We start from the raw sequence: 15,152 nt of genomic DNA, 5'->3' as shown, positions 1-15,152 counted from the left end.
TTACAGGAGGACAGCTGTAAAAGGAACATGTGCTACTGAGAGATAAAGTTGGATGTCAGAGCTGCAATGTTAATGAAGAGGATTATCTGAGAGAAACTGTACCTCATGTTACCTACAGCCTGTTGGTCATAACCCAGTCAGAAATAAGAGCCACAGCATCAAACAGCAACTGTACAACTGCACAAATGTATGAACCATATTACAGAGAGACAAGATGGATTTAAAAACACTAGTTTTATTTGATGAAGTTCCCACACAGCAAATTAAAAAGTGTAGCATTTCCAGGAATCAGACCAAAGAACAGCATTTCCACATCTTTACATACTACACATACAGAATCTCACCATTTACACACCACATCCAAATACTGTGGAGAAAAAACAAACTGACAAATGCACTAATTAAGAAGACAGAAAAATTTGAGTGAACAAAAACCAATACAGTTGTGTTCAAAATTCCATTTGTATGGAGGAAATGTCAATTCAAAATCAAGAAGTACTATAAACAATTATCAGTGCAATTTGTCTTGACAGGCTCATGTCTAACTACACTGCTCTGTTCATAATATTGCACACACACACGTATTATATAGACGCCTGCAGAGCCACACAGTTGCTGACATGCTACAGATTTTTAAAGTGCTAGCTTGGAATTAGATTGATAGCCAGCCTGCAACAATATTTGGTTCTAAATCCATGATTGAAAAGCAGTTGAGTCTTTTAACAGGTTCCTTTAACAACTTCACAACTGTGCTGTGACCCCAAGTGGAATAAACCAGTGAAAGAAAACCTACACAAAAAAAAAAGAACATTCAGCCATTTGTACTGTTATTTTTGTGAATACATTCTGTGATATAAATAAAATCTGTGAAACTGAAACAAGGATCTGTGAGCATTGGACTGAAAATAATGACAGCAAACACTTGTGAAACTAAATTGCGAGAATCTTGCATTTCATTTTGAGACGTTTTTATCCAGAAAAATGCAAGAACATAATCGATTAAGTGTTTGTAACCCAAAACAAAAAAACAATGTGTTCTATACGTCGCAACCATGAAAATTAAACCAACGCCACAAAAAAATAAGGAATAGTTTGTTAGTACCATTTGAAACACACTCCCTTCACAAAAGCAGCTGAACAGAGTAACATCTGCTTACAGTAATTTCCACCAATAGTGACACACGTCTTTAAAACACAAACTAATAAACATTAACATTTAAGAAGTACTTTATTTCACTAAAATATTAAACTCTAGATAAATATGTACATGGAAGTTAAAAAAAAATCGAAAATTTTGACATTAAAGGCGGACATGTTAAGCCAAGTGTTCTGGATGAAGCTGCAAATCAAAATAAATGTGTTTCTGCGAGGAGAAGGTAGAGTAGTTAAGGTTTTCCAGGCCTGACAGATAGAGGTAGGTAGCATCGGGCCCCAGGTCAGGGCCAGAAACCTGAGAAAACACACACACACCAGTTCCCCCAACCCTCCAGAAATCCAAAATATACATGAATGTACAAAGAAACCCATGTGCAGGCACATTTACAACATACGTCTACACAAAACCCAAGTGTTTGCCCAGCGAATAGTGTGCTCTCTTAGACTTAAATATCCCAGCTGCTTTAATTGAAGCCAAACTCACCAACAACATGCTGATATGCTACAGTTCACGAGTCTGCACTGTGAGGAAACTGTGTTAGTACTGAAGAGTGTGTTGTATGATAGCACTTGTTGAAAGAACCTGAATTTCTATGGCATTTGTTGAACTGTTTAAAGGCTGTTAAGTGTTGCACTTGAGTCGGCACCAGAAACAATAAGATTTGGATATTAAGTGACTTTGCAGCTGTCAGCGTGATATCGACTGCAAGTTCACGATATTCTGATACCTGCTGATGTTGATATAGTCACATCAAGTGCAACAGATTAGTCCAAACAGTGAGAGGCCTTTAGAAGCGAGGACTCGTTCATGTCAGTGAATGTAAACGCTTTTCACAGTGGGACATCAATGAGACGCAGACCAGGTAGTGATCGAAATGTGGTGATTGTAAAAGGTAACCAAGTGCGAGGCATCATTCATTGCATTGTGCAAAAACTGCTTAACAGAACTGTGATAAGGAGGAAACAGTAGTGTTTTCTGTGAGAAAAGACGAGAGTAAAGAAGTGAATGACAAGTCATGATGAATATTAAACGTTTTAACTTTGACACCAGTGTCCGTGATCAAACTATAGCTACAGTAAAAACTCACACATAGTATTTATGATAAGTATTTCCATTATGCTTGTGCAGTGACACCAATATATGCTTGCTAGAGCAAACTAAATGACCCATTCTCTTTAAAAAAAAAAAAGGCAGAAAGGCACTAGCTTCAAAAAGTAGCTACAAGGCTCAAGGCCTCAGGTCCACTAACATCCAAACCTACGCTGCTACGTTTAGACAAATAGTTACAGAAATGAGCCGGAGACACGAACATCACTCGATAATTAATACACGAGAAATCGGCTCTAAATATAAACCTGGCAAAAGAGGAAGTGTAAGTGTGAGCTTGAAGGCGTTTCATGTTAAAAACAAAGATTCCACCATTTAAACAGCTGATCATAGATGGCGACTAAAAGCAGATACAGAGACTTTGGTATGTAGAGAAGACCTTTCACATTTATACCAGCCTCTCAAGACCACTGGCCGCCGATATCCAGTGTCGTCGTATGTGTGGGTCATACATTATACATGCCAAGGCTAAATAGGCCAGTCTCTAGCAGAGATCCCATTTTCACAACAAGGACCAGAGGCCCTAAACATGTTTGCCTCATCGGACCTTTGAGAACAACAGGTTGGATCTTTCTCCATCATCATTAAAACCTGCTCTACCGAGAACATGCCAAAGATTAAACAGACTCAGGTCCTAATGCTTCAACATGCTCCATCCCGTCTCAGAAGGTCAGTTTCTTCGCCGTGATGAACTCCTCCAGTTGCACCTTGCTGCTGCCCATGAGGCCGAAGGCTGGATACATTGTTCCTGAACAATCCACCTGCCTCTCATAAAGGCACCTCATGGTGTCTGCGTCGTAGAAATACACCCGGCACGCGTCGTAATCTAGACATACCCCCAGGCGTTGCGGTATGGGAAGCACCCGATTGCTGGGGTCAGCAGACGAAGCGTTTGCTGAAGAAACAGAGGAGGATGAAGAGGCCTTAGGGATGAAGAGTTTGCCCATGCCCAGGGTGAGGAGGGTGAAGGGCTGCGAGAGCTCGTAGCACGTGTCCTCACTGCCGCTGTCGTGCCCGCTGTCATGGTCGTATCTGGTGAAGGGAGGGAGAGACACAGGAGTAAGATGGACACAGTTATGTTGTTTATATCCAACAAAGTCAGAATCATGTGTAAAACAGAACAGTGGAAACTGCACAGTCCCAAGTATGTGAAGAATCAGTTTTGGCCACAGTGTTCACAAGGTTCTATTGAGTCAGACGAGCTGCTCTAAAGACTGTGTAGCACGAAAAAAACTTACATTTATCACATTCAATGCTACAACTAAAGACTACTTAAGTTAAACTGGTGATTTATTCTGATGATTACTTTCTCAATTAACGGTTTTACTTATAAAATAAAGACAAAGGCCCATCACATTTTCCTAAAGCCTATAGGATCTTAAAATATTTATTTTGACCAAAGGTCACACACAAATCAATTCAAAAGGTTTGAAATGTAATTGATAATTAACTGATTGTTAACTGATATTTAATTATTTAAGTGACTGATATTTCATCTTTATAGTTATGATTTAGTCAACTACAGAGGATTGGAGAGCAATGTTACCTATTTAATACTTTAAAAAAAGAAAAACTCACATTCCTATTAAACCTTTTCCTCAATGACTTGTGATTTTTCTGGTGGTTAAATGAGTAAAATGCTGCTTGATGTTTAGCTCCTCGCCTGCATTACGTAATAACCAGAGAATTAAAACATATTTGTTTGAATAATGTTCCTTTACATACTTTTACATGAGGTCGTCTGGTGAAAAAGACAGGCTGTGTGTGTGTGTGTGTGTAAGCTCTTTAGGAGTTTACGCTGCTTCTCTTACATCACAGGATTAACTGTGACTCAAACACACTTATTGCTGTAATGGAATTGTTTACCTTTGTTTGCGTCTGTGTGTTGCATTTAAATACAAAAAAGGGACCCGGGTTTCTCAACACGTCTCCTGATTATAGACAAATGATTTTATGAATTCCATGTGTGTGTTCTCACCTCGGGCTGCTGGTATCTCTGGGATTGTGAAACCATTCAAGCAGCTTCGAGTCAGAGGCCACTCCAACTTTAACCATGTAGGAGTGTGGTTCCACCTTGAAGGCCCAATAATGTCTGCAAAAAAAACAATTCATTTGATTGCTACAGGACTAGAAAGTTAAAAGACCCATTAATTGCCTAATAAATCATTTCCTGATTTGTCCTCTGACATCCCTGCTGTCAAACTCTCCTGACTGATGAGTGAAATCTTGCTGTAAAATGACAAGTTAATGATGCAAAAATGAAGTTCTCTATTCTCTTGAATATTTTATATTCTCATTTTGTCTAATGAATAAAGCAGGCTTCCCTGTGTCTGCTCGACTTCCTAGTTTGTCACTTTTGCCAGCATTTATCTTCTTGGGGCTCGGTCACACATACATGAATGTGAAGCAAATATCGTGGATCAAAGTTCAAATCAAAGTGACCAACTCCACGCGAAGCCACATGTGTCTTCACTCGCACAGATTGAACGTGAACGGGAGTTGAAGGTTCACCACTGACACATTGGTATATGTGTGATCAAGCCCTAAATGTGCATATCTCATATCTTTCTTTCTTTGGGAGAAAATCCCTTACCTTACTAAGGTGTATATGATTATGGAGCAAATAAATCATGCTGGACAAAGAATTGTCAGCTTTTGGCATACCTTCCCTGAGAGATACCAGTGTCCCCAATTATGTAATCTAGTCCAATGTAGCTGCCCGTCTGCACCCGTTCTGCTGCGAGGAGGAAGGCCATGCCCGCCACGCTCTCCACGGTGTCCCGTCGCTTGTTTAGGATGAGCCGCTCCGTGCTGAAGCCACACTTGTCGCTGAACAAGAAACCAAAAGCTGTGTGTAGAGAGGGGAGCAAATTATGATTGACAAATGGAGAGAGGACACAGGAAAGGTGGACAAGAAAATGAGTAGACAGGCGGAAGAGAAGAAAAAACAAAAGAAAAAAGAAAAGAAAAACAGACGAGAATTAATTTTGTTGAAGGAAAGTGCTTCTAAGTGTGAAACGTGGTAAGTGGCAAAGGCTGACACATGAGGGCGCTATAACACAATCTTACAAGGTACACAAAGACACTTTTGCTTCCTCATCACCACACTATGAAGAATAACATGTTACTCAAACCTCATTTCTTTAGTGCAGCTGCCGTTCTATAAATAGTTTGTAGGCCAAAGGCCCCGATTACCATAATCCAGGCAACATAAAGGCTGACGTGATGATTCCTGTTCACTCAACCGTCTCATATAATCTGAGGTTGACGCTAGGGAAGACCGTTAATTCACATGTGTCCAGGGAAGTCCTCACACTAACTGGGGCATGATAATGAGAATAGTATAAGCTCAAGGGTAAACAGTCATTAACGCTGCAGCTGTAATGTGTGGCTGTGATACTGACAACCATCATGACAGGCTGGAGAGGAATGAAGTTTCATGTTTAACACATAAAACTGGGTTCATTTTATGGATTCATTGGCTCATGCAAGCTTCAGTAATGATGATTTCTGGACTCTGACCAGTTTTCATAAAATATGACAGACGAGACGAGCTTGATCTTGTTCGACTCGTCTTCAGAAGTGGTTCATTTTTAAATATGAAAACATCCATGTTGCAAAATTGCAGTTATTTAATTAACTGATACGCTCCTGAAGAATCATATTTTAATTTCACATGCAGTTAAGAAGTAGACCTAGATATTCATTATCTATGTATTTATTTATTATCAAAACAGTAAGTCAATGTTGACATAGCAGTACATGAACAGAAGTCTTGTACAACAAAATCTTGATATCTGCAGTTTAAGTAATCTCCACAAAACAGCCTCATACTTTTAAGCAATGTTGACAAGGAAGAAAAACTTTGTTGTCTAAAACCACAACTGCGTCCCCTCGTACTCATGCAAGAGATACATGCAAATTGTTGTGAGTGTGTTTCGCCCCAGCCTGAAATTCCACCTCATTACTGACGCACAGTGAATCCATGCGCTCAGTCTAATACGAACCAGAGAACACAGGAATGTGGAAGGTCCAATCAAAACACAAACGACAAGGACACAAATCGAAGGGTGTGTGTGTGTGTGTGTGTGTGTGTGTGTGTGTGTGCAAGGCTGATTTTGATGCAGGCCTCTGCTAATAGGGGAGAAAATGCTGATGCTGAACATTTTCTGATTTCTGGGAAGTGACACGACCACAAAATGCTTCTGCAAAACAAAGAGTCTAATGGTTGCTAGGCAGAACAAAATTATTGGGAGAATATGATATGATTTCAATTTCAGCAGATGATTGGAGATGACGGTGGTTTTTAATCAATTCCACCATGTGTTTGTCATAAAAATTAAAAAGCCATGAACAGATGCAACTGCATGTCTCTTAATCCAAAATATCACAGAGAACATGAGCCTCCACTCCCACACACTAGACTACAGCTATATTGGTTTGAGCCACGTGAAAAAAAAAAAAAAAATCCATAACCATGGTGACAAAAACAGGATTTGTGCCATTACCTCTAAAAATGCTGCTACACTACATTTTAAAAAACGTGAGGTGGAGCCTATGTGGTGTTATAATCTTAGGGACAGAGGAGCTCAGTGGTTCTCTTGGCCAACAGAGGCCAAACAACAGGGGCTGGTTCTTCAATAGTTAGAAGCTTAATCTCTTAGTTAATTAACACTTTGTGGATGAATTAATGCACCAAGTACACAGCCTGCATTGATTGAGCTTAAAAATATATATTTTTCTTAAATTATCAATATTTCGTCTTCAAGAATATCTCAGCTTCAAACTAAACACATCCCCTTCCCTCATTCCATTTTCTTTTTACTTCCAACTAAAGACTCAGAGGACCAACGGAGGACACACCCATCAAGGAAAGAGGGAATAGACATTATGCAAACCGTTCAACAATATGGAAAACTTTAAAACATCCCTGAGGCTTACCGGGTGCAGGTGGTGTGTGGAGGGTGGCCTCGGGGCTGTAGGGGCTGAACATGGAGTTCCTGCAGCTGCGGACTCTGAAGGAGTACAAGCTGTCGGCCTCCAGGTCACACACAACACTGCTGGGACCATACACCCTGTCTGTAGCCCTCCAGACCCCGCTGTCCTCACCGTCCTCTTGGGACGGGGACTGGCTCGGGCCTCCGAGTCTGGAGGAGAAGAAAATAGTCAAGCAATATAACATTTTTCCACTTCTCAAATAGCTTATTGATCTACTCAGTCCTCCACCTTTATTCCTTTATAGCTACTTATAGAAATGAACTGAACTGGGACCTTATGTGTGAGTGCAAGTTTACAAGTGAGAGCCTCCAGTCCTTCTCCTCCAGTTTCTCCTGCCAGCCTCCTAGTTAAAAGGAGTCTACAAAATGTCTGAAGGAGCTGATGTGAGAACACAGCCGGAGATCCTCCACTGGATTCACATCAAATGAGTGGGCGTATTGTTGACGTTTCTAACATGCGAAACAGACGCAAAAATGAAAAGAATACATATATCTGCGGATGAGAAAGCGGAGCCATTAACGCAGAAGATACAGAGCTTTTGGTGATAAGGACTGACGCTTGTGTTGTTGTGCTGTAAACTAAAACTTGATTAAGGAACGTGATTAATAAATACAATATACCCTGCCTCTGCCTGCTGCACTACCTGAACACTCCAGAGACTTGTGCAGAAAATGTAAATAATGTGTGAAAGGCAAAACTCCAGAAAAAGTCCCGGCCCAATTCTGTGGACATCCTCCGGTAATCACGTCTGAAAATATGTTTACACCCACCTGCGGTACTCGACCACGTGGTGATCTGTCGGTAAGTGATCATCAGACAGCCTCCAAGAGATTGAGGCCTCGTTATAGACTCTGCTATGGGACAGGTCAATCATAGGGGGGTCTGGAACTGGAGGAAAAATAAAATGCAAGAAGTTAAGAAAACCAGAGACGGAGAGACTTTCAACATAGGCCGCCAACGAAAGAGTAGTAAGTAAACAAGTAGACCTGTGTGCTTTTTCTGCGTGACAGAAGTCTAAAACGTGTGTAACATGTATATCATGTTAGATGCCAAAACTGAATAATATGCATTTTATAAAACATGTAAGGGGTTAATACTGAAGAATGAATTAGTGGTGATTAGCAGGTGTAACAGACCCTGTGCATAATTGGGAAAAACTACAACAAACAGAAGAGAATTTGAGTAAAAACTCTTGTGTCTTAATCATGCTAAGTACAATACTTCAGCTCATTAACTTGGGATTGAAGGACATAATGCACAGTAAATGTGATTAGATTTGTCAGGATCAGGACAATGGACAGGACTGTCTTGCATAATGGAGACTGTTAAGAGGTTTTCACAGACTCACTGCCAGGAAATGCACTTTGTAAAATCACCCGCAGCACCACCTCTCTCCTCTTCTGTCCCACTTTCTTTTTCTTACATTGCACTTTTTCCCAACACATTTGTCTTTTTCATCTGCAGTTGTCAGTTTTCCTATGAAGCATCAATCTGCTGAGCACTGACTTAACATCCATCAACTACACTGTCATCCATCCTCAGCCACATCCACTATCCTCTTACCGTATCATTTACTGTTCTCACAGCCTCGACTTGTTTTTCTCCAGAAACACAATCACATCACTACTGAAGACGATGAAGACATTTGCACACATCCGACACCCTCCCTGTGATAATTCCTCCCCTCATCTCCTTCCAAACAATTTCCTCTCTTCATCTTTTTATGTTCCCATTTCCTCCCATTTAATTGACTTATTTTCCTCTACTGACTCGCCCCCCCTCTCTGACCAGTGTATCCTCACTGCTGCTGATTTCCCGAGCCTTCACAGTCACTTGAATAATCTTCACTCTCCAAAGTCTGTCTCTCCAAAGAACAGCCCTCTCCTTCACGTGTCCTTTGGCAGTCATGTTGGTAACATATTATAATGTGCAGATACATTACAGAGAGTATATTATTCCATAATGCATGAAGAAAAATCATTTTTCACCTTCAAATTTCTAAACTGACCTCTTTAAAACTGCTATGTGTCAGAATAGCAGGAAAGTGTGTAACTCCAACAAGGCCTAACAGTCTTAAAATCTCTCTACGATGAGTTCTTCCCTGACCCATACTGCGTCCTTCCACCAGGTTTCATGTATATCTGTTGAGTGGTTTTTGTGTAATCCTGCTCACAAACTAAAACAAATGGCCCTGTTTGTTTCTGTTGCACAATGCACTCGTTTGTTAGGGAGCTTTTTAGCATTTTACAAGGGGAATGGATTAAGTCACCTTATGAGCCAAAACTAGCTCTGACATTTGATTTTCATCTCTTGACCATTAATAAGTCTGCTTAGCAAATAAACTACAAAATCTAATTTCCTGAGTAAAGACTTTGATTCCTTCCAACCTCATCCCTTCAACAACAGATTTAAGATCATGTCTTCTGTCTCAGAGTAAAGTCATTTACACCTGTGTCCAACAGATGGATCAAAAGCCAAGGACCAAATGGAGCAGTCAGGCCTCCAGCACCGCAGGTAGAAGCCCCTCCAAGGTTCAACAAAAACCCATCATTATTGAACACATACAGCTCCAAGCACTGCAGGGAACAGCTTCCTCTTGTGTTCATTTTCATTCCACTGCCCCATCAGGAACTGTGAGAGAACAGGACCTATATCATGTTTTGTCTTTATTATCTGCACAAACTCATTGTACCCTTTGCAAGTGGAAAACGGACAACAGAAGAGCTTTTCTCAGCGGACATTTTGGGGAACCTCCAACTTGAAAGTGAACCACAAATGGGCATTTACACTTGACAGCACAGCTTTTCAAAAAGCTCTTGAGAACAGAGTGTCGGGGTCAGATCCCGCAGTAGGGCCACAGCTGGGGGAACATGGGAGAACACAATTACAGCTTTGTCTGAGAGAGGAAGGGATTACGCACAAAAATTGAATAAAGACAGTATTATACATCAACGCATGGCTGACAATCATTGTAAAGACTTGGCGATGGGACATTATGTGATGTTTTTTCTATGACATGAGCAGAACACATGGACAACAACAGAAAGAGCTTTACAATCAGTTCAGACAGTGAACAAACCATAAATGCGTTTTCAGTTTCCTGTATAATGGTTGCATCAGGGCTTAGGGGCACTATTGGAAAACACTGTGGTGGTTCTTCACGGCTGCCAGGACTTCAATGAAATCACTGCAGTATATGAATGCCCCCACCTCTTCTCTTCTTCTCTCTCTCTCTCTCTAAACTCAGGCTAAGAGCATCATTAATTCCTGCAGGCCACTTAGATTAAAGACACACATCAGTATGGCTGCCACCCCACAAAACTGCTGCATACAGTACTTTCCCAAAAAAAAAGAGCCGCAGTGATTCACTTAGGATCATTTTTATATGAAAAACACATTTTCCCCAGGAAGGGCATTATGAGAGAATAAATATTAAGAGAAGCAAACATGGTGACTATTCAAGCCCAAGACGAGGACTGACTTGATTCATTATTGTGACTTATCTTACTTATTACAAACTTTTATTCACTTTGTTGAATATTTGATGCTTCAATGAGTGAATTTGCCTAAAAAGATTTCACATCTTCTCTAAAACCCTATTTTTTTCCCCATAATTTCTCTTCACTTTGATGATTTGTGCTCATAACTGAATCCCTTTCCTTCCATTAAGAAGTATCCATTGAACAGACACATGGAGCCAGTGAGATGAAGCTCACCGCTGATTTTAAACTAACTAACAGCGGAGCAACAAAAGGCCACAGCTCATGTTACTCTCAGCTTTGTTTGTCAACAACGGCAACAACTGTCAGTTTAGTTGCATCCACTTGGGGGACGATGGCTCTGAGCCAATGGAGACCTCAGGTTTGTCTGAGACATTTAAGCTCTCATGTTTTTAAAGGATAAAGTCTGGAAGCAAAGCTGCTGCTCAACACTCTGCATCGACACCAACCAGCTTATCACTTATACTGATAAACTGAAAACACCACTCAACTGTTATCGACTCGCTATGACTGAAAGTGTCACAACCCACTGTTGGAGCAGTATTGAATATCATTGTGTTGTCACGTTGGTATGAGCTTCACCGAAGGGATTTGAAACAAGCTGTAGCTGTATGAAGTGAATCATCACTGACAAAGCTTTTTAAAAAAAACAGGAGGTAGAGTGGATGCAATATAAAACATCATGCTCTGCTTTAACTAAGTGAAAATAAATGGATAATTAATAATCGAACATTGTTGTATTTTTGAGTAAGAATAATATAATATGTTTATAGCATAGTATGTAGAATTCTCCAGCTGTAATTTAGTTTATACATTGAATTATATAATCACTGTCTTTCACTTGACCATACATTGCAACATGTGCATCAGTCCAGCTGCTTCATGACTCACATCAAAGATCGTTTCCTGTTCTGATGTTTTCTTTGATCTTTCAGTGACGCTCTGGTTATTTACATTTATTGATACTTTTTTGCAACCTGGTCGATTATCTGCAAACCTTTGATCTTTGTTCCCGGAAGTTTTCATTGATTGATTTTTGAACATAACAAGAACTTCAGACAGATCACTGAATTTCTTTCCTCAAAACAAATACAACTTAAACGTTATGATTAAAATAATTGCAATTCCATTTATAAAAGTAAAATGAACAGTTTACAAAGGAAGGAAACTATGTTCCATCACCTGACAAACTTTTAAAATAGAATGTTAAGTTTATTTAATATTTGCAGAAGAATAACAGACATTTATGTAGTATGATGTAGCATCATTGAGCACATGAAGGTTCCTGGCCCTGAAACATCAGTTGGCTGCAAACTGCTCATCTTCGTCAAGTCTCTTAAAACTCAGAAAATCTAATATAGGGAGAGATTATTTCTGTATTTTCTTTGAATAAAATATGGTGGTGTGCCAGTTCAATCAGAAACGTGTGCATTGTGTCTTTCCTGGGAACCTTCTACCTGAGCAGTCCTTTACACATGCTTTGTAAATCAGCAGACCAGAACAAAGCTTCAGAGCTGTAAAATCCACTTTGACTATATCCAGGATTCTACCCGTTTATCCAATGTAGCTGCCGACAGATGACCTCTGACCTTTTAGCACAGCACAGTTCACACTTCACAGGGTCGTACATGTGAAAAAACTGCTTATTATAATCACATTGTCACATGCTACAGAGAAAAAAACCATTGTTAAACCTTTTGAAATGGCTGGGCTGTATGTGATACAGCCACATGCTACCATTGTCCAGAGGACATGTTAAACTTCAGAAATTCATGTTCATTTTCATCTCGCACCATTTCTCAGAAATAAAAAGAAGTCATACCTCCACCAAAGCACATCTCTTTGAGCAGAGTCTCTTCTCTGGAAGTGTCCAGCACAAACTCATCGAAGCAGGGGTCGGCTGCAGCGTGGAAGGTCCTCAGAGACTCTGTCGCCTTCTGGATCCTGAAAACACACAAGTCCGACAAAAACCTGATGAATCACTGGAAGCTGATTTTAGCATCAAGTTATTTACCAAGGACACAAAATATGACCAATATTCACTGCAGGCAGACTTTTCCTCTCAATTATATTAGTTACGTTCCAACATAATTCTAATCAGTCAACTAAATCTATATATATTTTGTCTTTCGTAAGTGAAAGAAGATTAAAAGGAGAAAAATGAACAGGCCACAGTATCATGTCCCGAGTAAAACGTTTTCTGATTATCCAAAGCTGCTAATGGAGATCAATTAGTCGGCTTGGAGCAGAAGACTCCATAACTCCATTATGCAGCACTGAGCGGACATGGAGCACCAGCCTTTCTTTAACTGTCCTCAAGTTTAGCAACGTCAGTGCAAGTGGCTTTTTATGCTCCTGAAACACTCCACTGCCTCAAACATGTAATCAGATTGACGCTCAATCCTCAAAATGACCAAATCCTAATTAATAAATCCACTGGGAAGCAGGAAGGTGTCACTAATCGTGGAGGTGAAATACACAAAATAGGTCAAAACAGACTTCGACTGTGGAGCTTGTTAAATAATAGTGTTCAGCTTCTGCAATACATTTATAATCAGGTAATTATTGTTTTAGTGCTTCAGTATTAATTTGACAGATTGGTGCCGTTTGAAGAATCTGTGAAGGACCATTACTGTGCATGACTCAGCATCAGGTTTTTAGAGTGAAGGAGTAGAGAGGCCATGTCCACCAATACCACCAATATATAATTTATACACACATATTGTTGGCACTATTGATTATATATATCACTATTGATATAGCCCTTATTTCTAATCTTTATGACACTCCATGTGTGATACAGTGAATGTAAACTGAATTGGAAAACACTCATTTCTATACCTAGTGCTGTGTCAATCAGTCATGTGTCTCATTTACACAATGCCGGGAATCTAACCATCATCCCTTCAAAAAGTGGACAACTCGCTCAATCTCCTCTGATTTAAAAAATGTCACTCATACATATTGTGATACTGTTGTTTCTAATTAATTGTCTGTAATGGACTGACTATAAAAGGTTTTCAAATTTTAAAATGATCATCACCCAGCTGTACCTGATGTGCAGCTGCTTTGCCGTCTGTACAAAGCAGGACTGGTCCGTCTCTTTCAGCACCTCCTGAGCGTAGCCCACTAGACCACTGTTCTCCAACATGCCTTGGTACTCCTCCACCTGTAGAATATTCATACAACACCTTTATATAATTCCAGTCATAACTGCATCTTGTATCCTAATTACTGCTGAGAATGAGTAATGTTGTATGAATTGAATCAATAGTAACTGAATTCAGTGCTGGTATTTTTATACCTGGGTCTTGAGATGGTTCAGGCGTCGGTTACGAGACTGTTCAATGGATCTGAGCATCTCGGATTTCCTCTCCTGCAGCGTCTCAAACAGACGCTCAAAGTGCTCATTGGCTTGTCGCTCTGCTAGCTGGCCATTGTCCTTCGAGGAAAAGGAGGAGAGAATATTGTTGTTCATTTGTGCAAAGAAAGTCAGTCTCTTCATATTTCCCTCCCTGTATGAATATACTGTATAAGGTCAGCCATATTCTGAGGGTGTCTGGTGTGAACTGCTCTGAGATCATTCCACAGCATCTCTATGTGTTGAAGTCTGTGCTCTGTCTGGGTCATTTCACATATGGATTTTCTTTGTTATTCTTTTGTAGATCCACTTCAATGTTCAGGGTCATTTTTCTGCTCCATCACTGAGCTTCTACTTGTAAACCACTTCAGCTGGGAATCCATTTTTTCTCTCTCGAGGTATCAAGGTCTAGAGCAGCCACAATCATAACGCTCCGTCCACTCCACGCTACTTCACCTTTGAGGTGTTTTGATGTTGCTATACAGTGATCTTCTAAAACCATATCTAGTAGCCTTAGCCTTTTCAACAGTCCACAGAATATCATCGCAGCAGTATAGCGGACCTTCAAGGTGCTCCTTATAAAAATTCAGACATTTTTGCGTAGCAGAGCCATGGACAGAGATGTCAACCAGCAACAGTTATTCATTTAAGCTGTGACTTAATAATCATGTCAACTTAGCTGAGTGCCCACTTTAACAGGATAACCACAGACCTAAATCGTCTCCTTCTATAGGACAGTTTGCCTAACTGTGAACTGATGAAAGGCTGAACTCTGAGATGACAGTAACACCATCCAGGTTTGTGCAGTTTAGAGGTTCTGGATCACAAGTGTTCTGAGATCTAAGCCTTTAGGATGATTATACCATTGGACAAACTGTGTTTAGATAATGTAAAAGGCGTCTACCCTTGGCTGGACAAGTTAATGTGACAATTATTGTCCTGTGTGAGGGAAACTAGTGAGCCAATCCTGTGTTCTTTCGTTTTGCATAGTGTTTGTTTAATGCCCTTCCTTATTCGCACACACAGACAG

General features: G+C 40.2%; 1 protein-coding gene across 13 annotated transcripts in view; it reads right to left on the bottom strand.

Annotated features, from left to right (window-relative positions):
* Positions 1-215: 215 nt before the first annotated feature.
* trim36 (tripartite motif containing 36) overlaps positions 216-15,152 on the bottom strand; it is a 34,258-nt gene continuing 19,321 nt past the window's right edge. For all 13 annotated transcript variants that reach the window (XM_069523597.1, XM_069523598.1, XM_069523600.1 and 10 more), the window contains 8 exons: positions 14,066-14,203; positions 13,815-13,930; positions 12,584-12,705; positions 8,032-8,149; positions 7,205-7,410; positions 4,928-5,111; positions 4,242-4,355; positions 216-3,295 (listed from right to left, as the gene is read on the bottom strand). In XM_069523597.1, coding sequence (XP_069379698.1) covers positions 2,926-3,295; positions 4,242-4,355; positions 4,928-5,111; positions 7,205-7,410; positions 8,032-8,149; positions 12,584-12,705; positions 13,815-13,930; positions 14,066-14,203 — 1,368 coding nt within the window. In that variant the 3' untranslated portion in view covers positions 216-2,925. The remainder of the gene's footprint in view (positions 3,296-4,241; positions 4,356-4,927; positions 5,112-7,204; positions 7,411-8,031; positions 8,150-12,583; positions 12,706-13,814; positions 13,931-14,065; positions 14,204-15,152) is intronic.

This window comes from Paralichthys olivaceus, chromosome 4, assembly GCF_024713975.1.
Source record: "Paralichthys olivaceus isolate ysfri-2021 chromosome 4, ASM2471397v2, whole genome shotgun sequence".
NCBI classification, from domain to species: Eukaryota; Metazoa; Chordata; class Actinopteri; order Pleuronectiformes; family Paralichthyidae; genus Paralichthys; species Paralichthys olivaceus.
Note: the sequence above shows the minus strand (reverse complement) of the source record. Positions and strands in the feature narration are given on the sequence as shown.